The sequence below is a fragment of the Oncorhynchus kisutch genome, linkage group LG13 (genome assembly GCF_002021735.2).
Source record: "Oncorhynchus kisutch isolate 150728-3 linkage group LG13, Okis_V2, whole genome shotgun sequence".
Classification (NCBI taxonomy): domain Eukaryota; kingdom Metazoa; phylum Chordata; class Actinopteri; order Salmoniformes; family Salmonidae; genus Oncorhynchus; species Oncorhynchus kisutch.
Genome location: NC_034186.2, coordinates 70846383 through 70873154, shown reverse-complemented (window position 1 = coordinate 70873154; position 26772 = coordinate 70846383). Strand labels below are relative to the sequence as shown.

The window sequence follows — 26772 nt, the reverse complement described above, 5'->3', positions numbered from 1 at the left end:
TGTTGACATGTCTTGAATGAGTTGGTTGTGAGACCAGTTTGTTCCAAGTGTCGTCAGAAAAAGAACTGAACAGTAAGAGATGATGTTGAGTGACATCTACATTTGCACACAATGAGTTAGACGGGGAGACAGGAAAGCATGTCACGTAGCCTCAAGCCTAATGTTATGAGTATTTTCTTCATTTAATTAGATGTGGTTTTCTGAACAATTGTGCATCAGGCTCATAAAGGCTGTCATGTTATAGGGCTTTATTTGGATTTTGTAATATTAGAACCATGTGAACACTTGGAGTTATATTGAATAAAAACAAATAATACTGTTAGAGCTAAAATTCAAAGATAGGATGACACCTGCTCCAATTGATTTGATTGGTTGTAATCATAACCATACATGATTGCATCACTTTTTAAAAATTAGAATGAAAGCATTGTCATTTGAATGTCAGTCTTTCACATGTATTTTAAGGTGGTCAATTGTATATTCAGTTAAGAGTGGTGTTGTAAATCTAGTTTCATGGCTTCCCCTGCAGAACGTCATAAACAGAGTGTTAATCACTGCGTCCAGGTGATCACAGAGCCGGTTAGTTCAGTCTTTCTCTGCTGTGTGAGACTAACTTAAATGTCAGAATACATACAGTACTTTACATTCTGTTCTCTACAATGGTGCAGTGATACATATCATTGTGAAATTAAGAAGGTACATATAAAAAGTCTGGATGCTCAATTAACTATGGGCTTACAATTATCTGCAGCAAGAAAATCAATCACATTAGGTCTTTATAACATTCACACCTGTAAAAATAAAATAAATATCTATTTAATTAAATTCAAACAAGTTTTTTCAAGGGCTCTATAAAGCAACATTATTGCTGCACTGTGTGATAAACTTCAGGTACGTTTTGATGATTTGCAAAATGGCTCACCTTCGTCATGGAGGTAACCAAACAAGTTCAGATTCCACCTCATCTTAATCTTACATTGTCATGCCAACCTTGGCCTTTTCACTAGAAATCATCCCCATCAACTCAGGACGATCATGATGAGGATCATACCTGCATGTACAAACATATGACACAAAGACACAGCTGCTTGCGGAATAAACGAGAAATCAAAGATTAAACCGAAGGGTATAAGTCCGAGCAAAATGCATAACATTATGAATTAATATTTAATAAATCTGTTTATTTGAATGCTAAAATATGACAGATTAGATACAGTTGAAGTCAGAAGTTTGCATACACCTTAGCCAAATACATTTAAACTCAGTTTTTCACAATTCCTGACATTTAATCTGTCACGTTCTGACCTTTATTTCCTTTGTTTTGTATTTATTTAGTATGGTCAGGGCGTGAGTTGGGTGGGCAGTCTATGTTTGTTTTTCTATGATTTGGGTATTTCTATGTTTCGGCCTAGTATGGTTCTCAATCAGAGGCAGGTGTCATTAGTTGTCTCTGATTGAGAATCATACTTAGGTAGCCTGGGTTGCACTGTTTGTTTGTGGGTGATTGTCTATGTTGTAGCTTCACGGTCGTCATTTGTTTATTGTTTTGTATACAGTGTCAGTACTTTCGGTATTAAAGATTTACCATGGACACTTACGACGCCGCATTTTGGTCCGATCCTTCTCGCCTCTCCTCTTCAGATGAAGAGGAGGACGACCGTGACAGAATCACCCACCAACCAAGGACCAAGCGGCGTGGTAAACAGCAGCGACGACAGCAGCAGCAACAGCAAAAACAGCGGCCAGCATCACAGGACTCCTGGACATGGGAGGAGATTCTAGACGGGAAAGGACCCTGGGCACAGGCTGGGGAATATCGCCGCCCCAAAGCAGAGCTGGAGGCAGCGAAAGCTGAGCGGCGGCGATATGAGGAGGCAGCACGGCAGTGCGACAGGTACGAGAGGCAGCCCCAAAAATGTTTTGGGGGGGGGCAGACGAGGTGTGGTAGTAAGCCAGGTAGCAGACCTGAGCTCACTCCTCGTGCTTATTATAAGCAGCGCATTACTGGTCAGGCACCGTGTTATGCGGTTAAGCGCACGGTGTCGCCAGTGCGTCCCATAGCCCGGTGCGCTATAGGGCAGCCCCCCATGAAAGTGCCGTGAGAGTGTGGGCATCGAGCCAGGGCGTATGGTGCCTGCTCAGCGGGTCTGGTCGCCGGTACGCAGTTTTGGTCCAGGTTATCCTGCGCCGGCTCTGCGTGCTGTGTCTCCGGGGCGCTGGGAGGGTGCAGTGCGTCCTCTGCCTGCGCTCCGCTCGTGCCGGGTGAATGTGGGAGTGGAGCCTAAGGGAGAGGTGCGTGTAGTAAGCACTAGATCTCCCGTGCTTACCCACAGCCCGGTTCAACCTGTGCCTGCACTCTGGAGGGTCCGGGCTAGAGTAGTTGTCCAGCCTGGGGAAGTGGTGCCAAGGTTGCGCACCAGAGCTCCAGTGCTCCCCCACAGCCCGGTCCTTCAGGTGCCTCCTAACACCAAGCCTCCTGAGGGTCTCCCCAGCCTGGTGGCTCCTGTGGCAGCCCCACGCACCAGGCTGTCTCTCTGTCTCCTCCCTGCAGGTGGTCCCGCCTGTCCGGCGCCGCTGTCGGAGCCTCCCGCCTGTCCGGCGCTGCTGCCGGAGCCTCCCGCCTGTCCGGCGCCGCTGCCGGAGCCTCCCGCCTGTCCGGAGCCTCCCGCCTGTCCGGCGCCGCTGCCGGAGTCTCCCGCCTGTCCGGAGCCTCCCGCCTGTCCGGCGCCGCTGCCGGAGCCTCCCGCCTGTCCGGCGCTGCTGCCGGAGTCTTCCGCCGTTCCGGCGCCGCTGTCGGAGCCTCCCGCCTGTCCGGCGCCGCTGCCGGAGCCTCCCGCCTGTCCGGAGCCTCCCGCCTGTCCGGCGCTGCTGCCGGAGTCTCCCGCCTGTCCGGCGCTGCTGCCGGAGTCTCCCGCCTGTCCGGCGCTGCTGCCGGAGTCTGAGGCGCCAGAGCCCCTCAGCCCAGAGGCGCCAGAGCTTCTGCCCCTCTGTCCAGAGCTTCCGCCCCTCTGTCCAGAGCTTCCGCCCCTCTGTCCAGAGCTTCCGCCCCTCTGTCCAGAGCTTCCGCCCCTCTGTCCAGTGGGGTCATTGAGAGGGGTGGTCATGGTTAGAAAGCCACGGAGGCGGACAATAAGGCGGACAGAGACAATGGTTAAGTGGGGTCCGCGTCCCGCGCCAGAGCCGCCACCGCGGACAGACGCCCACCCAGACCCTCCCCTATAGGTCAAGGTTTTGCGGCCGGAGTCCGCACCTTTGGGGGGGGGGGTACTGTCACGTTCTGACCTTTATTTCCTTTGTTTTGTATTTATTTAGTATGGTCAGGGCGTGAGTTGGGTGGGCAGTCTATGTTTGTTTTTCTATGATTTGGGTATTTCTATGTTTCGGCCTAGTATGGTTCTCAATCAGAGGCAGGTGTCATTAGTTGTCTCTGATTGAGAATCATACTTAGGTAGCCTGGGTTGCACTGTTTGTTTGTGGGTGATTGTCTATGTTGTAGCTTCACGGTCGTCATTTGTTTATTGTTTTGTATAGTGTCAGTACTTTCGGTATTAAAGATTTACCATGGACACTTACGACGCCGCATTTTGGTCCGATCCTTCTCGCCTCTCCTCTTCAGATGAAGAGGAGGACGACCGTGACATAATCCTAGTAAAAATTCCCTATCTTAGGTCAGTTAGGATCACCACTTTATTTTAAGAATGTGGAATGTCAGAATAATAGAGAGAATTATTTATTTAAGCTTTTATTTCTTTCATCACATTCCCAGTGGGTCAGAAGTTTACATACACTGACGTTGTTGTCCTAAAACCATTTTGTCACAACTTTGGAAGTATGCTTGGGTTCGTTGTCCATTTGGAAGACCCATTTGCGACCAAGCTTTAACTTCCTGACTGATGTCTTGAGATGTTGCTTCAATATATCCACATAATTTTCTTCCCTCATGATGCCATCTATTTCGTGAAGAGCACCAGTCCCTCCTGCAGCAAAGCACCCCCACAACATGATGCTGCCACCCCCGTTCTTCACGGTTGGGATGGTGTTCTTTGGCTTGCAAGCATTCCCCTTTTTCCTCTAAACATAACAATGGTCATTATGGCCAATCTGTTCTATTTTTGTTTCATCAGACCAGAGGACATTTCTCAAAAAAGTATGATCTTTGTCCCCATGTGCAGTTGCAAAGCGTAGTCTGGCTTCTTTATGGCGGTTTTGGAGCAGTGGCTTCTTCCTTGCTGAGCGGCCTTTCAGGTTATGTTGATATAGGACTTGTTTTACTGTGGATATAGGTACTTTGTACCTGTTTCCTCCAACATCTTCACAAGGTCCTTTGCTGCTGTTCTAGGATTGATTTGCACTTTTCACACCAAAGTACATTCATCTCTAGGAGACAGAAGGTGTCTCCTTTCTGAGCAGTATAGTGGCTGCATGGTCCCATGATGTTTATACTTGCGTACTAATGTTTGTACAGATGAACGTGGTACCTTCAGGTGTTTGGAAATTGCTCCCAAGGATGAACCAGACTTGTGGAGGTCTACAATGTTTTTGGCTGATTTCTTTTGATTTTCCCATGATGTCAAGCAAAGAGTTACTGAGTTTGAAGGTAGACCTTGAAATACATCCACAGGTACACCTCCAATTGACTCAAATAATGTCAATTAGCCTATCAGAAGCTTCTAAAGCCATGACATCATTTTCTGGAATTTTCCAAGCTATTTAAAGGCACAGTCAACTTAAGTGTATGTAAACTTCTGACCCACTGGTATTTTGATACAGTGAATTATAAGTGAAATAATCTGTAAACAATTTTTGGAAAAATTACTTTTGTCATGCACAAAGTAGATGTCCTAACTGACTTGCCAAAACTATAGTTTGTTAACAAGAAATTTGTGGAGTGGTTGAAAAACTAGTTTAAATGACTCCAACCTAAGTGTATGTAAACTTCTGACTTCAACAGTATATGCAGATAAATGGCTCAAACCTAACTTTTTTACTGGACAAATGACCTACACTGAGGATATTCTAATTTTCACAAACAAAATTTTGTGTCACAGGGGAAAAATACAAATCACCCAATTTGTTGCTTTTTCAATCTCATAAAACATACGTCCAGTATTATGCAAAGTGTGTGTTTTTAGGACAGAATTACAGTCAGTGGTTAGTTATGATTATAAATAAACATAGGACATGTTAACACATACTGAAGCAGGATAAGGAGAGTGTGGTCAACGGGTACTAGATGTAAATCTTGCTATCAATACTGGCCTATTATAGTTAAGACTACAATAGGCATAATCTGTCCCAGGATGGCATTTAGGTGGGCAAGATGTTTACAATAAATATAGAACATATTTACCTGGAATGAATCAAATCTATGCTAATCTGTCCTTGATCTGATCTTTCTTACTTTGTGGCACATGGGCCTTCATCACGGTTGTTTGGGTTTATAATTAAGTTCTGTGGTGACCATTTGGGACAGGGCAGGGAGTTGGTAAAATGCAGACTGGAGATATCTGGAGAAAATAAATATGATAAGCATTATAAGTGGTGTGTAGGAAAAAAACTGAACAGAAAATTTAATTATGTATCTGATTCAACCTAATTAAATGTTATCTGATGTTGACCATTGATAAAAAAGAAAAATCTCATCTGGATTTGATGGCTCACCTTGCATGGTGATGAGGAAGAAAATGTTGCCTCCCTTGAGGAATTCTCTATGCTTCAGTTGCGTCAAGGTTAGGAATTTTAAGTAGCCAACAGCAGGGTTTACATAGAAGGACTCATCACCCCTGTTTTTTAGCATTCCGACTATACGGGGATTGTTCCAGGAATCATAGTCTACAAAATGGAGGAATACCTAGCGTCATACACATGCAAGGGAATGGGGGCTCTCATAATATTAGCATTTGCATTCAGTCATATGACTCATAAGCATGGCCATTTCTGTTTGCCACTGTCTCGAAAGGGTTTGTTTGTAAATGTGATCAAAGCTAGGCTGGGTATTGCAAATGAGCTGTGCCCTTACTATATTCGATTGTGTTTTGGACACACTCGTATTGAATGTTTAAACTTCTCTTACCGTCCTGAAGTGAGGGTTCAGTGGTAATGCTGATTTGCTTGGACATGCGTTGCTGAGTGTGGGGATTCTGGTCCAGCAGTTGAATCGTCACTTGTCGTTGGTGGCAAGGCCACTGGAGTTGGTCATCATACTTTCCTGAGACTAAGCGCACATAGACTCCAAAGAACATTTCACGAAGATAAATGGCAATCTGGTAGGCATAGCCCTCTGGGGAGTAGTATCTGGGGCTGTACACAACAGTGTTAATATCACTGGTGGTTAAAAGATTCTCAAAGTCTTTAATCTGCCAGGTGTGATGGGGGCATTCGGTTTCTGACAGGTTGATGTCATCGATGGAAAACCCACCTGTAGACTGTCCTGCTCCTTTACGCACCTCAAACTCCACCTGGAACGTTTTGGTGGCGTTCAGGGGCACGTGGTAGGGCATCCAGTGAGATCCTGGGGAACCTTCAGAGAGAGACACTAGAGATTAAACAATTATTTCTAGGAGTGAATTTTCTAAGTGGTTGATTCACCTTCTCATCATCCTAACCTGTGATCTGGCCCATGTGGCGTAGAGTTCCGTTAGGGTTTCTCTCATCACGATACACTCTCATCCAGATGTTGAGCTGGTCTGACTCGTTACCACTGTGGTAGTAGTAGAACTGCAGACACTGGACACTGCACTTCCTACTGGGAGTCATCTCCCTGCTCTCCAGCCGGGCTGTGTCCCCCTCCTGGCCTGACGCTGTGCTGGCGTGCATGAAGAAACCAGTACCTGGGTAAAGTAGGGTAAGCATTTTTAACAATTGTCTGATATTTGTATCTAATTGTCCTACAGCACAAGTTCAGTTTATTGTCTGTATTAACAGCATTTTCATGAAGTTTGTTGGTAGTCTGTTGGTAAAGTGTGAGCTGTACTACAGCGTTAAATCTCACCGTCTGTCTTCCCCAGGTTGGTGAAATCAGAATAGGGCCCCCCAATAACAGTCTTCATTCTTTTCCAGCCACCTACCAAACTCTTAGTGCAGCGACTCATCCCACACAATCTCTGGTTGTCGAAGTTGCAATGTTCCATAAATGAAATAGATTTTTCTACAGGAGGAAAACAGAAAGGAGGAGAAGAATATACATGTTTTTCAACTTGGACATGCAGGACAGTAGACATGCTTGGTTTCATGACACACACTTACTGCAGCCGTATAGCTTGTTCAGCATTAAGGCATCTTGTGGGCTCATTTCAAGGCGTTGTCCAATAATCTTTTGGTACTCAGGTTGCTTAGTGATGATGGTAGGTCCCTCTCCCTTGCTGAATGATGTCTCACTGTAATGCAGCACCGAGCTGTAGTCATACGGGAAACCCAGGGTGGTCGAATCATGGGGAGAGACTTTCACAAAGTTCCTCTCATGACCTGTAGACAAGGAGTGGATTCATGACACTTAATTACTGCTTTAGTTTACAACCTAAAATTTCCCGAAATTAAAGTCTTGAAAAACAGCCTATTACACTCATGATAAATAACCATAATTTACTTTCACAAACAATATTTTGCTAACATTGCTAAGTTAATTTAATAACAAAAAAATGCATAATATGTAGACCTTATTATTATAATTTATAACTGAATATGTAAACAAACCACGTCTTATGTTTTTCCAAACAATTGTCACATATTCATCCCTGTCATATCTGGACTGTTCATGCCAGATTCCCAGAGCGTGTAGAAACTCATGCTCCACAATGCCAATATGATCACAGTAATTTCCAATGGAAAGAGGCTGTCCATACTTGGAAGATCTCCCTACGTGGGAGGAACACCTACATTAAAAGAAAGCAAGGAGACACAAAAATGAACCTGTATCAATATCAAGCAAGTTAGATATCTTCAGTAAAAAAGGGGCAAACTACCCATGTTCCCTCAAGTGGTCAGGCAGTGAAAAAATGATCTTACCCTCTGTTCTTCTGGGCTGAAATGAAGTGATACTCAGAGCCTCTGGGCTTGAAGTTGACGCATGATTTTAGTCTGAACTGCTCAAAGGCCCGCAGAATGATCCCTTTTGCATTCAAAGCTGAGTTCATATAGAAAACATATGGTAAAAGTGATGGCAAATTAAGGCCTTTGGGGGAACGATCCATCACTTATCCAACCTTTATTTATCAACCAGGTGGGAAGGCCTTCACTCAGTATAGGAACAGATTACATCCGTACAACCACTGTTTCTGAGCAGATGCTGGATGCAGAATAATATGTTCAGTAAATGGTGAAAAGAGACTCTACAATCTTAGCTCCCATGTACTTTATTGGAGACCGTGTTTTGGTCACTTAGGTTATCATTAGGTCTCCATTTACAAAGAACAAGCCAACGTTCTGTGTATAGACATATGACATCCCACCTGAGGACATCCCTCAAGTAACAGGTATAATCTACTGTGTGATGTTACTTGTAGATGTCTGTCCATATATGGACTTATAAATGGAGACCTGATGAAGATTTGTACTCACCAAGGGTGTCGTCTAGCACATAGGGGACAGGAAGGTCCCATAGTTTGTCCTTGTTCAAAACGATATTCCTTGGAACCCTTCGGTAATGCGGAGGCTACATGATTTGAATACACCAGAAATAGTAAATGACAGTGAAAGAGTACATCTGAAGCCAGCAGAATATTCATTAAAATGCATCATCTTTTGTAGGGTGTACTGACCTCGATTATATCACCCTCGCGTAAGTCTAAGTCTGGAAGTTTAATTGCTGTAAATTATTATTCACTATGGAATCAAGGTAAAACAGAGTCTAAAAGAATATTGTAGTACATACTGACAACAACCAACTCTAGTTGCATTAACTCAGCTTAACCTACCCATGTTTATTCTGTTGATGTCCAAGTCGAAATCCTCAATATCTTGAAAAATGACAAAATAACAAAAAGTTTGAAATAGAAAATTATCAATAATTGTTAGTATCCATTTTGTATTTGTATTTGAAAGTAGATTAAAGGCAACAGTTTTCCAAAAGTGTACATTTAAAAAATGGTGTCAATCCCATATAGGCCAATGCAAAACCTTTGGACTACTCCAACTCCCTAGTATATTTATTTCGCTGGTTATTATATTAAATAAAATGATGTATGGCTAGTGTATACAAACTCACCTCTGAAAATCGCTTGAGGCTGCGGATGAAGAAACAAATATGATTTTGTAGCAATTCCAGGTAAATGAATAAATTACTTAACCATGTAAAAATTTCTGATCATGTCTTTGTAATTTGAAAATGTACATTTTTTTAATCAATATAAAATTGGTATTCACAGTTCAATCTCTTACCCGAGACAACGTTATGAAGTCCACAACTAGGAAAATATAAATATACATTCTCCTATGGATACGAAACATATGTCCTTGCTATGGTCAAGTTACCTCAAATTCGAAATACTTTACAACAACACAAACACCAAACCAAATGTTGTCATGTGAAAAGAAAGTTGTTAATCATAAGACAAACGTATTCAAATCTTGTGTTGCTTCCCTTCTCTGTGTCTTTATAGTAGTGTATGCCCAGGTATTGCAACGGATCCAGACTTGAAGTGAAGTGACTCAGTACTTGGAACTTTTACACTTTCTTTATTACCATAGTTTTTCCTTGCAGACCTGTGAGTTAGCATTGCAAACAACTATTCATCACAAACACAATTATCATACTGTTAAATAACATTTATTTGCACAAGGTAGCAAATAGTGTACCTTGAACAAACATGACATCTTCTTCACTAGGTGTATGATGTATGGAGGTAAGAAAGAGGTGTGGGAACCAATGGCCAGGTAATAACTGTAGTAATTATAATGGCTTTAATTACTGAATAACAATAGGTAATTGCACTTAAGAACCGTGGCTTGACCGTGGACAACACCCTGTCGTTCTCTGAAAACAAGGGACTCGCTCCTGCAGATTCATGCTCTACAACATCTGTAGAGTATGACCCTACCTCAGACAGGAAGCGGTGCAGGTCCTAATCCAGGAACTTGTCATCTCCCATCTGGACTATTGCAACTCTCTGTTGTCTGGGCCCCCCGCTTGTGTCATCACACCCCTGCAACTGGTCCAGAACGCTGCACGTGCCTGGTGTTCAGCCTTTCTAAGTTCTCCCATGTCACCCCGCTCCTCCGCACACTCCACTGGCTTCCAGTCGAAGCTCGCATCCACTACAAGACCATGGTACTTGCCTACGGAGCAGCAAGAGGAACTGTCCCGACCTACCTTCAGGCTATGCTTAAACCCTACACACCAACCTGAGCACTTTCTTCTGCCACCTCTGATCTCATGGCCCACCTGACCCTCCAAGATCTTCTCTGTCCTGGCACCCCAATGGTGGAACCAGCTTCCCCCTAAAAGCTAGGATAGCAGAGTCCCTGCCCATCTTCTGAAAACATCTGAAACCCTACCTCTTCAAAGTGTATCTTAAACAGTCAAATCGAGGCTGTTCTGAAGACAAAAGGGGGTGCAACTCAATATTAGGAAGGTGTTCCTAATGTTTTGTATACTCGGTGTACATACAGTGCTTTCGGGAAGTATTCAGACCCCTTGACTTTTTCACATTTTGTTACGTTACAGCCTTATTCTAAAATTGATTAAATTAAAAAATTTCCTCATCATTAAAATAAATCTAGTATCGGCTTTCTATTTCGCAACAAAGCCTCCTTCACTCACGCCGCCAAACTTACCCTAGTAAAACTGACTATCCTACCGATCCTCGACTTCGGCGACGTCATCTACAAAATAGCTTCCAACACTCTACTCAGCAAACTGGATGCAGTTTATCACAGTGCCATCCATTTTGTTACCAAATCACCTTATACCACCCACCACTGCGACCTGTATGCTCTAGTCGGCTGACCCTCGCTACATATTCGTCGCCAGACCCACTGGCTCCAGGTCATCTATAGGTCTATGCTAGGTAAAGCTCCGCCTTATCTCAGTTCACTGGTCACGATAACAACACCCACCCGTAGCACACAGTCCAGCAGGTATATCTCGCTGGTCATCCCCAAAGCCAACACCTAATTTGGCCGCCTTTCCTTCCAGTTCTCTGCTGCCAGTGACTGGAACGAATTGCAAAAATCGCTGAAGTTGGAGACTTTTATTTCCCTCACCAACTTTAAACATCAACTATCTGAGCAGCTAACCGATCGCAGCAGCTGTACATAGATTGGGTGGGCTATTTACAGATGGACTATCTACCTCATCCCCATACTGTTTTTATTTTATTTACTTTTCTGCTCTTTTGCACACCATTATCTCTACTTGCACATCATCATCTGCTCATTTATCACTCCAGTGTTAATCTGTTAAATTGTAACTATTCGCTCCTATGGCCTATTTATTGCCTACCCCCTCATGCCTTTTGCACACACTGTATATAGACGTACTTTTTTCTATTGTGTCATTGATTTGTTTATTGTGTTATTGGCTTGTTTATTATTTACTTCATGTGTTGTTGTCTGTGTCACACTGCTTTGCTTTATCTTGGCCAGGTCGCAGTTGCAAATGAGAACTTGTTCTCAACTAGCCTACCTGGTTAAATAAAGGTGAAATAAAAAATTTAAATAAAATAAATACCCTATAATGACAAACCAAAAGAGGTTTTAGAAACAGAAATGCCTAATTTACATAAATATTCAGAACTTTTGCTATGAGACTCGAAATTGAGATGTTTCTACATCTTGATTGGAGCCCACCTGCATTTCAAAAGGCACAGAACTGTCTATATAAGGTCCCACAGTTGACAGTGCATGTCAGAGCAAAAAACAAGCCATGAGGTTGAAGGAATTGTACAATGAGCTCCGAGACAGGATTGTGTTAAGGCACAAATCTGGGGAGGGGTGCAAAAACATTTACGCAGCATTGAAGGTCCCCAAGAACACAGTGGCCTCCATCATTCTGTTTTATTTTACATTTTTGACATTAGGGTTGGTAATATACAAGGCACAAACATTTACCATACATTAATATAATCTCTCTGGTAAATCATCGTAGGTCATCAGGCTTTATAGACTGTTGTTAGCTATATGTTCAGGTTCTAATGTCGTTTAGTGAATCAACCACAACATAAGAGCCAATGATCGCGGGGGAGACACCAGTCCAGAGGAGAAGTCAGAGGCTGGAAGATAAAGGACAGAAATATCAACCTTTCACTAAATGAATGAGTCATATCGATGCTTTTAAAGGGGCAATCTGCATTTCAAACAATAACAAAGTAGAAACCCCGACACTGGTTTTGGTAAAATGCTCAGGGATGGGGCTGGAGAAATGTATCCACTCTCAAATTCATAGGCAGAGCTATGGATGCAAGGACTGACCATACATGATATCAAAATTATAGTTAAACCATGCTTTGAAGCTATACAGTGTTTGATTGCAATTACATTGCTTTAATACAAACTTATATTTTGGTTTCTGGTGGGATACGACAGTTGAACTAAGCTCATGAGGCATTTATGTTATATTCTTAAAGACGTCCTCCAGTGATTTCTGAACTTTTACTGTTAAAGTGATATCCAATGTATAAATACAGTAAAGTACACACACTTAAGGGTAAAACATTTTTTTTTGAGCAATTGCAAACTTCAAGGGGTAGGGCATTCAAGGAGTTGGTCTGATGGGAATCCGCGATGTCATCAGCCTCCTTGCTTGAGGGACAATGGAAGAGGAATAGAGAACAAAAGAGGAAAGGTGATTTACCTGGACCACCTATTAAGGGGAAATCAGCAGTTGCTACATCAATTTTTGCACTTATAAATTAATGATATGGACCCATTGATTCTTGAAGAATATAACTTAAATGCCTCACGAGCTTAGTTCAACTGTCGTACCTCATAGAACCCAAAATATAAGCTTGTTTGCAAACAAAGTAGATATAAACAAATATTAAATAGCCTCAACATGGTCAAAACTATTATTTTGACATCATGGATGGACAGTCCTTGCATCCATAGGTCTGTCAATGAATTTGAGTGGTCACTTTTCTCCAGCCCCATCCCTCAGCTTGTTACCGAAACAGAGGTGGGGAAAACGCTTTATTGATTCATTTGCTCTCTAATAAATGGTTTATAAAGGTGATATAAGTTGATACAATTCTACAAGTACAGGTTCTGATTTCCCTGTCAGTGGTTGACATGTTAGTAGCAGAAGTAAGGGCAATCTCTGTAAAAATATATATATTGAGCAAAAATATGTATGTCGTAAATAAAACACCAGACAATTTGTATATAGTCAGTCAGGATGTCTCAGCCTCCAGTATTTATGCTGCAGTAGTTTATGTGTCGGGGGGCTAGGGTCAGTTTGTTAAATCTGGAGTACTTCTCCTGTCCTATTCGGTGTCCTGTGTGAATCTAAGTGTGCGTTCTCTAATTCTCTCCTTCTCTCTCTCTGAGGACCTGAGCCCTAGGACCATGCCCCAGGATTACCTGACATGATGACTCCTTGCTGTCCCCAGTTCACCTGGCCGTGCTGCTGCTCCAGTTTCAACTGTTCTGCCTTCTTATTATTCGAACATGCTGATAATTTATGAACATTTGAACATCTTGGCCATGTTCTGTTATAATCTCCACCCGGCACAGCCAGAAGAGGACTGGCCACCCCACATATGCTCTCTCTAAATCTCTCTTTTTTTCTCTCTCTCGGAGGACCTGAGCCCTAGGACCATGCCCCAGGACTACCTGACATGATGACTCCTTGCTGTCCCCAGTCCATCTGACCGTGCTGCTGCTCCAGTTTCAACTGTTCTGCCTTATTATTATACAACCATGCTGGTCATTTATGAACATTTGAACATCTTGGCCATGTTCTGTTATAATCTCCACCCGGCACAGCCAGAAGAGGACTGGCCACCCCACATAGCCTGGTTCCTCTCTAGGTTTCTTCCTAGGTTTTGGCCTTTCTAGGGAGTTCTTCCTAGCCACCGTGCTTCTACGCCTGCATTGCTTGCTGTTTGGGGTTTTAGGCTGGGTTTCTGTACAGCACTTTGAGATATCAGCTGATGTACGAAGGGCTATATAAATACATTTGATTTGATTTGATTTTGAGTATACATACCATTTTGAAAAGTGGTACTGTTATCCACAGACACTGGATCAGTATCTGTCAGAAATAAAAATCAATATATGAGAGGGACCCATGAACACAGCTTCGTATTATCAATGACATCAGGGGGAAATGAGGTTCTGGTCTATAGTATGTGATTCTGAATCTGATCAGCAGCATCAACTTGATCATAGCAGGCCATGCGGAATTAGTCAAGCGACATGGTTTGGTGAGCTTTGAGCCTGTAAAACACAAGATGTACCATACTATCAGGGATGACTTCTAACAATAAAAACACATCACTGCCAGTCTGCCAGCACCTAAAGTATCAATGTTTAACTCCTTATATCATGTGTCAAATTAAAATGTTAAGTTTTCATGTTTGATTGAAATATGCCCTAACAATTGTAACATGGAGGCTTACCCCTTAAAGGACTCAGCTTGGTGTGGTCTGAGGTTGGCCCCTCTTGGACACTGCCCACTCTCTCCCAGCTGGCACTGATACTGGCACATAGGGTCATACCACACTCCTGGTTGTCCTCAAAGCTGCATGTCTCTAGGAATGTGACCGCAGATGCTGCATAATTGGAACAAGGGAAGTATTTGCATGGTAGACAAGTAGTGATGCAAACACATGGATTACTCATAGTGCTTAAGGCACTAGCTAAAGGCACATCCTGCACTATGTTGTATAACCTCCAAATATCATTGGACTATGCACACTATGCACTCTTCTGAGAACCCATTAGCTTCAAATACATTAAATGCATTTCATTCAAAGTCCATTTGACTTTGAATGAAACACTGACCGATGACGTAACACCGTGTCAACTGCTTTACGACATTCCCATCAATGACCAATACAATATCAAATCTATTGACATGCTGCTAATGAAACACATAAGTCCATGGTTTGGTTTCATTCTTTCACTGAGCAAAGTTCTATAGCTTACTTACTACAGTTATACAGCATGTTAAGATTTAAGACGTCATTGGAGCTCATGTCCAGCCGTTGGCCAACTACATTCTGCTTGCTTAGTGATGCTTGGTGAAAATTGTGCTCCTTTCCTGAGTACAAAAATAATAAGTAGAATTATGCCTTTACTTGACATGGTACTTGTATTGCTGTGTCGATTGTATTTCAACACTTCAAATGAAATTGTATTGGTCGCATACAGTTGGTTAGCAGATGTTATTGTGAGTGTAGCGAAATGCTAGTGCTTCTAGTTCCGACAGTGCAGCAATATCTAACATGTAATCTAACAATTCCACAACAACTACCTAATACACACAAATCTAAGTAAAGGAATGGAATAAGAATATTTACATATACATATTTGGATGAGCAATGGCAAAACAGCATAGGCAAGATGCAATAGAAAGTATAAAATACAGTTGAAGTCGGAAGTTTACATACACCTTAGCCAAATACATTTAAACTCAGTTTGTCACAACTCCTGACATTTAACCCTAGTAAACATTCCCTGTCATAGGTCAGTTAGGATCACCACTTTATTTGAAGAATGTGAAATGTCAGAATAATAGTAGAGATAATGATTTATTTCAGCTTTTATTTCTTTCATCACATTCCCAGTGGGTCAAAAGTTAACATACACTCAATTAGTATTTGGTAGCATTGCCGTTAAAATTGTTCCTGACTGATGTCTTGAGATATTGCTTCAATATATCCACATAATTGTCCTGCCTCATGATGCCATCTATTTTGTGAAGTGCAGCAGTCCCTCCTGCAGCAAAGCATCCCCACAACATGATGCTGCTACCCCCGTGCTTCACGGTTGGGATGGTGTTCTTCGGCTTGCAAGCATTCCCCTTTTTCCTCCAAACATAACGATGGTCATTATGGCCAAATAGTTATATTTTTCTTTCATCAGACCAGAAGAAATTCCCCCAAAAAGTACGATCTTTGTCCCCATGTGCAGTTGCAAACCGTAGTCTGGCATTTTATGGCGGTTTTGGAGCAGTGGCTTCCTCCTTGCTGAGCGGCCTTTCAGGTTATTTCGATATAGGACTCGTTTTACTGTGGATATAAATACTTTTGTTCCTGTTTCCTCCCGCATCTTCACAAGGTCCTTTGCTGTTGTTCTGGGATTGATTTGCACTTTTCGCACCAAAGTATGTTCATCTCTAGGAGACAGAAGCGTCTCCTTCCTGAGCGGTATGACAGCTGCGTGGTCCCATGGTGTTTATACTTGCATACTAATGTTTGTACAGATGAACGTGGTACCTTCAGGCGTTTGGAAATTGCTCCCAAGGATGAACCAGACCTGTGCAGGTCAAAAGGCGGATTTCTTTGGATTTTCCCATGATGTCAAGCAAAGAGTTACTGAGTTTGAAGGTAGGCCATGAAATACATCCACAGGTACCCCTCCAATTGACTCAAAGGATTTCAATTAGCCTATCAGAAGCTTCTAAAGCCATGACATCATTTTCTAGAATTTTCCAAGCTGTTTAAAGGCACAGTCAACTTAGTGTATGTCAAATTCTGACCCACGGGAATTGTGATACAGTGAATTATAAGTGAAATAATCTGTCTGTAAACAATTGTTGAAAAAATTACTTGTGTCATGCACAAAGAAGATGTCCAAACCGACTTGCCAAAACTATAGTTTGTTAACAAGACATTTGTGGAGTGGTTGAAAAATGAGTTTCAATGACTCCAACCTAAGTGTATGTAAACTTCCGACTTCAACTGACTGAGAAAGACTGAGTCTTTCTGAGTAAGTCTCTAAGATCTTTCCACAGCTGGATTGTGCAACATTTGCTGATTTTCAGGTCTTGCCATAGACTTTCAAGTAGATTTAAGTCAAAACTGTAACTCGGCCACTTAGGAACAGTCACCCTCTTCTTGGTAAGCATCTCCAGTGTAGATATGGCATTGTGTTTTAGGTTAATGTCCAGCTGAAATGTGAATTCATCTCTCAGTGTCTGGTGGAAAGCAGACAACCAGATTTTCCTCTAGGCTTTTGCCTGTGCTTAGCTCCAATACTTTTTTTTTGTTAATCATGAAGAACTCCCCAGTCCTTAACAATTACAAGCATATCCATAACATGAGGCAGCCACTACTTTGCATGAAAATATAGGGAGTGGTACTCCGTAATGTGTGGTATTGTTTTTGCCTCAAACATAAAACGTAGTTTTCAGGACAAAAGGTTAATTGCTTTGCCACATTTTTTGCAGTATTACTTTAGTGCCATGTTGCAAACAGCATACATGTTTTGGAATATGCTTATTCTAGACAGGCTTTCTTCTTTTCACTCTGTCAATTAGGTTAGTAGTGTGGAGAAACTATAATGTTGTTGATCCATCCTCAGTTTTCTCCTATCACAGCCATTAAACTCTGCAACTGTTTTAAAGTCCCCATTGGCTTCATGGTGAAATCCCTGAGCTGTTTCCTTCCTCTCCGGCAACTGAGATAGGAAGGACGCCTGAATGTTTGTAGTGACTGGGTGTATTGATACACCATCCAAAGTGTAAATAATAACTTCACCATGCCCAAAGGGATATTCAAAGTCTGCTTTTTTATTTTTACCCATCTACCATTAGGTTCCCTTCTATGCGAGGCATTGTAAAATCTTTGTGGTTGAATCTGTTTGAAATTCACTGCCCGAATGATGTACCTTACAGATAATTGTGTGTGAGGTACAAAGATGAGGTAGTCATTAAAAAATAATGTCCAGGACTAATGTTAAGCAAATTTTTACTCCTGAACATATTCAGGCTTGCCTTATTAACAAAGGGGTTGAATAGCTACTGACTCAAGACATTTCAGATTTTCATTTTTAATTTGTAAAATATGATTCCACTTTGATATTTCTGAAGGCACAGTAGGTAGGGGTAAAATTGACTAGGCCATCAGGATAGATAATAAACAGTAGCAGCAGTGTATGTGAAGAATGTGATAGTGTGTCTGTGTGTGTGGCATCAACATATGCTTTGGTGTGTGTTTTTTGTGAGTGTGTGTGTGTTTTTTTTTGTGAGTGTGTGTGTGTGTAGGAGTGTTGGTGTAGTAAGTAAGTGAGTGTGTGGGTAGAGTCCAGTGAGTGTGTGGGTAGAGTCCAGTGAGTGTGTGGGTAGAGTCCAGTGAGTGTGTGGGTAGAGTCCAGTGAGTGTGTGGGTAGAGTCCAGTGAGTGTGTGGGTAGAGTCCAGTGAGTGTGTGGGTAGAGTCCAGTGAGTGTGCATAGAGCCAGTGCAACAACAACAAAAATAGTCTGGGTGGCCATTTGATCAACTGCTTAGCAGTCTTGTGGCTTGGGGGTAGAAGCTGTTCAGAATCATTTCTGTCCTTGACTTGGTGCTCCAGTACCGCTTGTCATGTGGTAGCATAGACAACAGTGGCTGGAATCTTTTACCATTTTTAGGATCTTCTTCTGACACTGCCTGGTATGGAGGTCCTGGATGGCAGGGAGCTCGGCCCCAGAGATGTACTGGGTCATATGCACTACCCTCTGTAGCGCCTTGCGGTCAGATGCCAAGCTGTTGCCGTATCAAGAGGTGATGTAGCCAGTCAAAATGCTCTCAATAATATAGCTGTATAACCTTTTGAGGATCTTTCGGCCCGTGGCAAATATTATCAGCCTCCTGAGGAGAAAGAGGCGATGTCGTGCCCTCTTCACGACTGTGTTGGTGTGCTTGCCCATGATAGGTCCTTAGTGATGTGGACACAGTCATGGGTGAACAGGGAGTACAAGGGGGACTAAGCACGCACCCTTGTGGAGCCACTGTGTTGAGGATCAGCATGGTGGATGTGTTGTTGCCTACCCTCGCCTCCTGGGGCGACCTGTCAGGAAGCCCAGGATCCAGTTGCAGAGGAAGGTGTATAATCACAGGGTCCTTAGCTTAGTGATGAGCTTTGCGGGCACTATGGTGTTGAACGCTGAGCTGTAGTCAATTAATAGCATTCTCACATAGGTGTTCCTTTTGTCCAAGTGGGAAAGGGCAGCGTGGAGTGCAATAGAGATTGCATCATCTATTGATCTGTTGGGGCAGTATACAATTTGGAGGTGGTCTAGGGTTTCTGGGATGATGGTGTTGATGTGAGCCATGACCAGCCTTTCAAAGCATGTTCACAGGCGTGAGTGCTATGAGTCAGTAGTCATTTAGGCAGGTTATCTTAGTGTTCTTGGGCACAGGGATTGTGGTGGTCTGCTTGAAACATGTTGGTATTACAGACTCGGCCAGGGCCATGTTGAAAATGTCAGTGAAGACACATTTGAGTTGGTCAGCGCATGTTCGGATTACATATCCTGTTAATCCGTCTGGCCCTGCGTTTTTGTGAATGTTGACCTGTTTAAAGCTGTGCCTCCCTTTGTAGTCTGTAATAGTTTGCAAGCCATGCCACATCTGCCACGTCACTGTGGGGACGACGTCATCGATGCACTTATTGAAGCCAGTGACTGATGTGGTGTACTCCTCAATGCCATCGGAAGAATCACAGAATATGTTCCAGTCTGTGCTAGCAAAACAGTCCCGTAGCTTAGCATCTGCTTCTTCTGACCACTTTCTTATAGACCGATTCACTGGTGCTTCCTGCTTTAGTTTTTGCTTGTAAGCAGGAATCAGGAGGATAGAATTATTCTCCCTTGCCAAATGGAGGGTGAGGGAGAGCTTTGTATGCGTCTCTGTGTGTGGAGTAAAGGTGGTCAGTGATGAATAAATACATGGAGTTGGAGGAAGAACAAAAGACTGTTTAGGGGGTGTGGGGGGAATGACCATATGGAGAGGAGCATGACCATTAGGAGGTGTGGGGGAATGACCATATGGAGAGGAGCATGACCATTAGGAGGTGTGGGGGGAATGACCATATGGAGAGGAGCATGACCATTAGGAGGTGTGGGGGAATGACCATATGGAGAGGAGCATGACCATTAGGAGGTGTGGGGGGAATGACCATATGGAGAGGAGCATGACCATTAGGAGGTGTGGGGGAATGACCATATGGAGAGGAGCATGACCATTAGGAGGTGTGGGGGGAATGACCATATGGAGAGGAGCATGACCATTAGGGTGTGTGGGGGGAATGACCATATGGAGAGGAGCATGACCATTAGGAGGTGTGAGGACCAAGTGAAATAAAAACAAAATTATAAGAAACAAATAGATAATCTACATATTAACAACTGCAACTGTGATGAATGTCGTTGGGGTGGGAGAAGAGCAAAAGTCAGTTGAGGGGGGTGTCCATAGGGGAAGCAGAATGTAATAAGTCAATTTGCTATCTTGAAAAATACTACCAAATACTAACCAAATAAAATGTATATAAACATACTGTAAGTATAAGTGATTTTTTTAAAGGGCTCTTTAGCCATCTGAGAACTCAGCAAATGTTTCTAGTTCAGGCTGAACACACAGATAAACATTACAGTTTATTAATGTAAGGGGTGCGTACTGGCGGCAGGGAAGTCTGGCGCAAGAGAGCAAAAACTGGGTTTACAAAGGAGCAGTTTAATACATAAAACCACCGGCATCCAGAACAAACAATCAATGGGTACAAAACCTGTCACACACCAGAATAACGTGCACCTGCACTTACAATAAACAATTCCGGACAAGGACATGGGGGGGAACAGAGGGTTAAATACACAACATGTAATGAGGGGTTTGAAACCAGGTGTGTGGGAAGATAAGACAAAACAATTGGAAAATGAAAAGTGGATCGATGATGGCTAGAAGACCGGCAATGCCGAACGCCTCCCGGACAAGGAGAGGAACCGACTTCAGCGGAATTCGTGACAATTCATGTCTGGGTTTGAAAACATTGACAAATCTGTTCTTATATCATCGATAACTTAGGATTTGTTGGTTGAATTAAGCTACAGTTTTGAAACACGAGATATGGTCAAACAAAGAAACACAACAGTAGTGCAACATAATGAAAATGTAGGCCTAATGTCCCAGTTTAAATTAATGCGGGAATTGATTTTAACTCATTGGATATTTAAATTGTAGGTAGTAATGAATCATATTCGTACCAGAAACATACGTTGTGAGACAGCCAAGCTCACCACAAGAAGTATACATCCTCCCTTGTCCTTGTAACAGCCAAGCTCACCACAAGAAGTATACATCCTCCCTTGTCCTTGTAACAGCCAAGCTCACCACAAGAAGTATACATCCTCCCTTGTCCTTGTAACAGCCAAGCTCACCACAAGAAGTATACATCCTCCCTTGTCCTTGTAACAGCCAAGCTCACCACAAGAAGTATACATCCTCCCTTGTCCTTGTAACAGCCAAGCTCACCACAAGAAGTATACATCCTCCCTTGTCCTTGTAACAGCCAAGCTCACCACAAGAAGTATACATCCTCCCTTGTCCTTGTAACAGCCAAGCTCACCACAAGAAGTATACATCCTCCCTTGTCCTTGTAACAGCCAAGCTCACCACAAGAAGTATACATCCTCCCTTGTCCTTGTAACAGCCAAGCTCACCACAAGAAGTATACATCCTCCCTTGTCCTTGTAACAGTCAAGCTGCCTGATTAGACAAAGTTGCAACAGAAACATTTAGTAATACAGTTCTGTACAATCTGCCATTTCTTTCCATCAAAGGAATTCGACTGCGAACAATAGTGTTTTCTTGACTGCTTAGTCATGCAATCACTGTATCGTACAGTTAAACAAATGATCATTTATATTTATCACGTATAAGTCTGTATTGGATGATATGCAATGTTTTTTTGCATATCCCAACTCTCCCTGAGACCCTTGGGAGAGTGGGATCACAGCCAGGGTTCGCCATTATCAACAGCGACCCTGGACAAATTAGGGTTAAGTACCTTGCTCAAGGGCACATCGAAATAGTTTTTCACCTTGTCAGCTCAGGGTTTCAAACTAGTATCCTTTCAGTTACTGGTCCATTGCTCTAACTGCCAGGCCATCTGCCGCCCTAATGCTTTGGTCCAAACTTAATCAGTGGAATCTTATCTGAAAATCCACCTGGATGGGGACGACTATTCCCCAACTGAACTTCAGCAGCTCTGAATTCCCTCAAACTGTCTTCACAGTCACAGTTATGAGGAGGAAAAGGTTGAGCCTATACATGGATTCCCTTATTCTAACGGTGATCCCAGACCTCAAGAAACATTGTCAAGATGCTGCAGGCTCACATTATTGCCCTCACCCTTACATATTTTATTTTCATCAAAACAAAAGACAGTGTAATAATTGCACTCCAACGCAACTAGAAAGATCACCTCATTCATCTAAATATCCCTAGTGATTATTTTTATTTCTCATTAAAATCTTTTTTTCTTTCTTTTTTTACTGTTTCACTAAACTGTGGAAATCGGATGAGGTAATTAATATTAGATCTTTATATCTGACCTCCAAATCATTAAAAAGCAAAAGAGCAAAATGAAAGACACCAGTTCAGCCTTCTTGAGGAAAGGAGTATTTGTGGACCACCAACCACCATATACAGTAGTCTATGTAAACCGATACTTATGTAAGCCGATAATTTGTCACATTTGACCTTCCAGCTAAGACACATGCAATATTTGGTACGACCTGATTAGTGTTTCTTCATACAGTATAAGACCGTAAATAGATGTGTTCAGGAAAGAGTGGGGACAGTTCGTCAAGTCTCAGTGCTCACTGTTATGCAAGACATTAGAGATGGGAAATGTCTGAAAAGACAAAGACGCATCAGGTTAGTCTGTCCTTTTGTGATACACATCATCAAGCAAGAAACAGTGTCATCACTCATGCAGAGACAACTGTACATATTTCAGTCAGCTGCAAGGGCATCAAACAGAGTTACTGTCAGTTGTTGTCTACGCTGACACAAGGTTTGTTGCTATTTGTTCCTGTCGTTACACATATTTGCGCTGATATGAGGGATGAGTGATTTGTATTGATTGATTGACTTGTATACATTCTTTCAAAGTCACAACATCCATGTCAGACTGTTATTTGCACGTAGAAGTTAAACATGGCACTGTGACACAAAGGTTATATTCATTTACTAGGTAAAGTTTTAAACAAACACGGTAAGACTTGTTTCAAAATAAAGGATGTTGAAGTATATTGGGGGACTGGAAGAAGAAGAAGTGTTTATGTCACGACTTCCGCAGAAGTTAGTGCCTCTCCTTGTCCGGGCGGTGTTCGGCTCACCGGCTTTCTAGCTGCCACCGATCTACGTTTCTTTTTCTATTTGTTTTGTCTTGATTGTACACACCTGGTTCCCATTCCGTTATAATTATTTTCCCTATTTAACCCTCTGGTTCCCAATATGTTTTGTGCGTGTTTGTTCTTTGTTGAGTGTTATTAGACTGCTGTGTTATGGTGTGTTTTCCCTGAGTGGAATTTTATGGTTTTCTTTTCGAGTAAAGCACGTTATTTTACTCAGTTCTGTGTCCTGCGCCTGACTCCATCCTCACCGCTGCACACTGACACATTACAGTTTATTAGAAACACATTCAAATTATTAAGTTATTAGATCGTATTCATTGAGAAGGTACATTTACTTTATAATTTTTTCTATTTTCATTGACAATTAGGTATGATCATAACTAAGTCATATATATATATATTATTTTCAATCATAACAGTCAAACATAACTAGAAGAAGTGGAGTGAATTAATACATTGACTGCTCATTGAAAGAAAAATATCAAATGTAATAAAAGCATTATTTGAAAAAGTATCATTATATAGGTCCCCCACCATTAATGATCAATTGTGCCAATTTGCCATTTTGTCATTGCATTCACAATTATCTGTACATGAGATGACTCATCCTATTGTCAGTTGTGGACAAAATCAAGATGAATTTAAACAGATTCCTTACATTTGTAAATGCAAAAAACGTCTATGGGTTTTAGAATAGGCTAGCTCGACTTCCTACAACCAGGACCAGACTTTCACTCCTGCTCCCTATATTCAAAGGCCAGGTGAGGATGGGAGCTGTCACATCAGTGAGTCAACAGCAGCAGATGAGTTAGAAGGATGACCACAGGGGAGGAGGCAAAACCAGGAGAGAAGCCAAGGATGCTAGAGGTGAGATAAAGATTATAGTGTTAGTTTTCTTTGGCTACAATTCACTTTAATGATGTATTATGTATGTATTACCTACTGTTATGGCCACAATGTTGACATGAGGTAACGTTAGAGTAATGTGTAAAGGGGGAGGGGTTTGAGTACCTGTTGACTTCCTTAGTCGTTGTTGGAAGAGTGGTTGTGTCCTTAGTCGTTGTTGGGAGAGTGGTTGTGTCCTCAGTCGTTGTTGGAGGAGGGAGAGTGGTGTCAATGAGCCTACAACAAAGGATACAGAACCATTTCAAATAAAAGTTGACATAATAACGAGTAGTTGGACAGTCTTTGGTTTCTGATGTTTGGAACAAACCACTGAACCTGTAGTCTTACATATATATATATATTTTTTTTTACAAACAAAGATATGCTGTATTCTATAATCACAACACATTTTTGTTTTTCCATAAAACAAAATTGTGATTTTTGAGAGTGAAAATCAGAGAAATATATTTTTAAGACTCATATGATTTTTCACACAGGGTGCCTTTTCTTTGCTGGGCAGACCAGTTTGAGTATACCCACTTAACCAGGCTCTGCTACACCACTGCATAGGGCCGATGGAAAGACAGCAATCACAAACAGCATAATGTTAAAGGCTAAGCACTTAGACATAATAAGCCACTACGTCCCAATCATTAGAATATGAAAACACAACCATTAGGCTAAGCATTTCCCAATGTTTACATCCCCAGACCCACTCCAATGTGCATACCGCCACAACAGATCCACACTTGATACAATCTCTATTGCACTCCACACTGCCCTTTCACACCTGGACAAAAGGAACACCTATGTGAGAATGCTATTAATTGACTACAGACAGCGTTCAACACCATAGTGCCCTCAAAGCTCATCAATAAGCTAAGAACCATGGGACTAAACACCTCCCTCTGCAACTAGATCCTGGACTTCCTGATGACGGGCCGCCCCCAGGTGGTAACGGTAGGTAACAACACATCCGCCACGCTGATCCTCAACCCAGGGGCCCCTCAATGGTGCATGCTCAGCCCCCTCCTGCACTCCCTGTTCACTCATGACTGCACGGCCAGGCACGACTCCAACACCATCATTACATTTGCCGATGCCACAATAGTGGTAGGCCTGATCACTGACAACAACGAGACGGCCTATAGGGAGGAGGTCAGAGACCTGGCAGTGTGGTGCCAGGACAACAGTGCGAACGGCCCAGTCAGGACCTCTATACCAGGCGGTGTAAGAGGAAGGCCCTAAAAATTGTCAAAGACTCTAGCCACCCTAGTCATAGACTGTTCTCTCTGCTACCCCACGGCAAGCGGTACCGGAGCGCCAAGTCTACGTCCAAGAGGCTTCTTAACAGCTTCTACCTCCAAGCCATAAGACTCCTGAGCATCTAGCCAAATGGCTACCCAGATTATTTGCATTGCCCCTCCCCTCTCCATACCACTGCCACTCTCTGTTGTCATCTATGCATAGTCCCTTTAATGAACTCTACCTACATGTACATACTACCTCAACTAACCGGTGTCCCCCCACATTGACTCTGTACCACCACCCCCCTGTATATATTGTTATTTTACTGCTGCTCTTTAATTGCTTGTTACTTTTCTCTTATTCTTATCTGTATTTTTTGAAAGTGCACTGTTGGTTCGGGGCTCGTAAGTAAGCATTTCACTGTAAGGTCTACACCTGTTTATTCGGCGCATGTGACTAATAAAGTTTGATTTGATTTGAGAAGGAAGGGTAGGACAGCTGGTAGAGAATAGTTTGAGCATCCCTGAGATTATTAAATGCTAGCATGGTTTTAATTGTAGTGAAACATTGAATTCAGAGGTAGTGGTACTGGATTCATTCAAACTGTATATTTTACATTTCCCCCTTTTCTCTAATATGAGGACTTAGAACTGTACAGTATTCATTCACTACACATCATTAATGTTCATCAGAAGCAGTAGATGCCTGAACAATCCCACATTAAAGCTATAATCTGAAAACTACACAAATGATAAATAGCTGTTGTTTAGTTGGGAAAAACATTGACTCAGACCTTCTACGATGTTTTCATTGACAATGGTTACATATTCATCCCTGTCATATCTGGACTGCTCATGCCAGAAGCCCAGAGCATGTAGAAGCTCATGTTCCACGATGGCGATAATATCACAGTTCTGTCCAATGGAAACAACCTGTCCATTTGGAAACGTTCTCCCTACATAGGAGGAGCACCTACCAGGGATAGACATGTTAACACAAATACAATATAATTAATTGTTGATTAGCAAAATATCTACCAAATGTTCCACCAGTACATGTCTTACCCTGTACGTTTCTCAATTGTCAGGTAGTACATCTCAGAGTCTCTGGGCTGGAAGTCCATGCATGTTTTTAGCCTGAACTGGTCAAAGGCTCGCAGAATGATCCCTTTAGTGTTCATATCTGTGCAAATAGAAAATACAGTGACCACATTAGAAAGATCAGTAATGTGATACAAAATAAATATAATACAGCTGGGAACTAGACTTGAACAAGTGACTTTTCTGCTTACAGCATAGATGCTACAGTTGTATGATATTTGATACAAGATAGTCAAAATTAGAATCCCATGTCTTTACTCACCA

At 42.4% G+C, this 26772-nt stretch overlaps 1 protein-coding gene across 1 annotated transcript; it reads right to left on the bottom strand.

Moving 5' to 3' along the window:
* Positions 1-1019: 1019 nt before the first annotated feature.
* Positions 1020-26588, bottom strand: LOC109881764 (meprin A subunit beta-like). The gene is made up of 9 exons (XM_031838102.1): positions 26473-26588; positions 26202-26380; positions 14553-14705; positions 7246-7464; positions 6992-7147; positions 6606-6830; positions 6074-6520; positions 5662-5832; positions 1020-1051 (listed from the first exon to the last, which is right to left on the bottom strand). The coding sequence occupies exons 1-9, from the start codon at positions 26586-26588 to the stop codon at positions 1020-1022; spliced, it is 1698 nt and encodes a 565-aa protein (XP_031693962.1).
* Positions 26589-26772: the final 184 nt, after the last annotated feature.

What these genes read in the sequence shown, in the direction of transcription:
- LOC109881764 (XM_031838102.1), bottom strand. Translation starts at nt 26,588, where the DNA reads ATGAACACTAAAGGGATCATTCTGCGAGCCTTTGACCAGTTCAGGCTA. An exon ending in CCACATGGGCCAGATCACAG is followed by an intron (nt 6,521 to 6,605) that starts GTTAGGATGATG and finishes CTCTCTCTGAAG; the next exon opens with GTTCCCCAGGATCTCACTGG. An exon ending in TGAACCCTCACTTCAGGACG is followed by an intron (nt 5,833 to 6,073) that starts GTAAGAGAAGTT and finishes TCCATTTTGTAG; the next exon opens with ACTATGATTCCTGGAACAAT.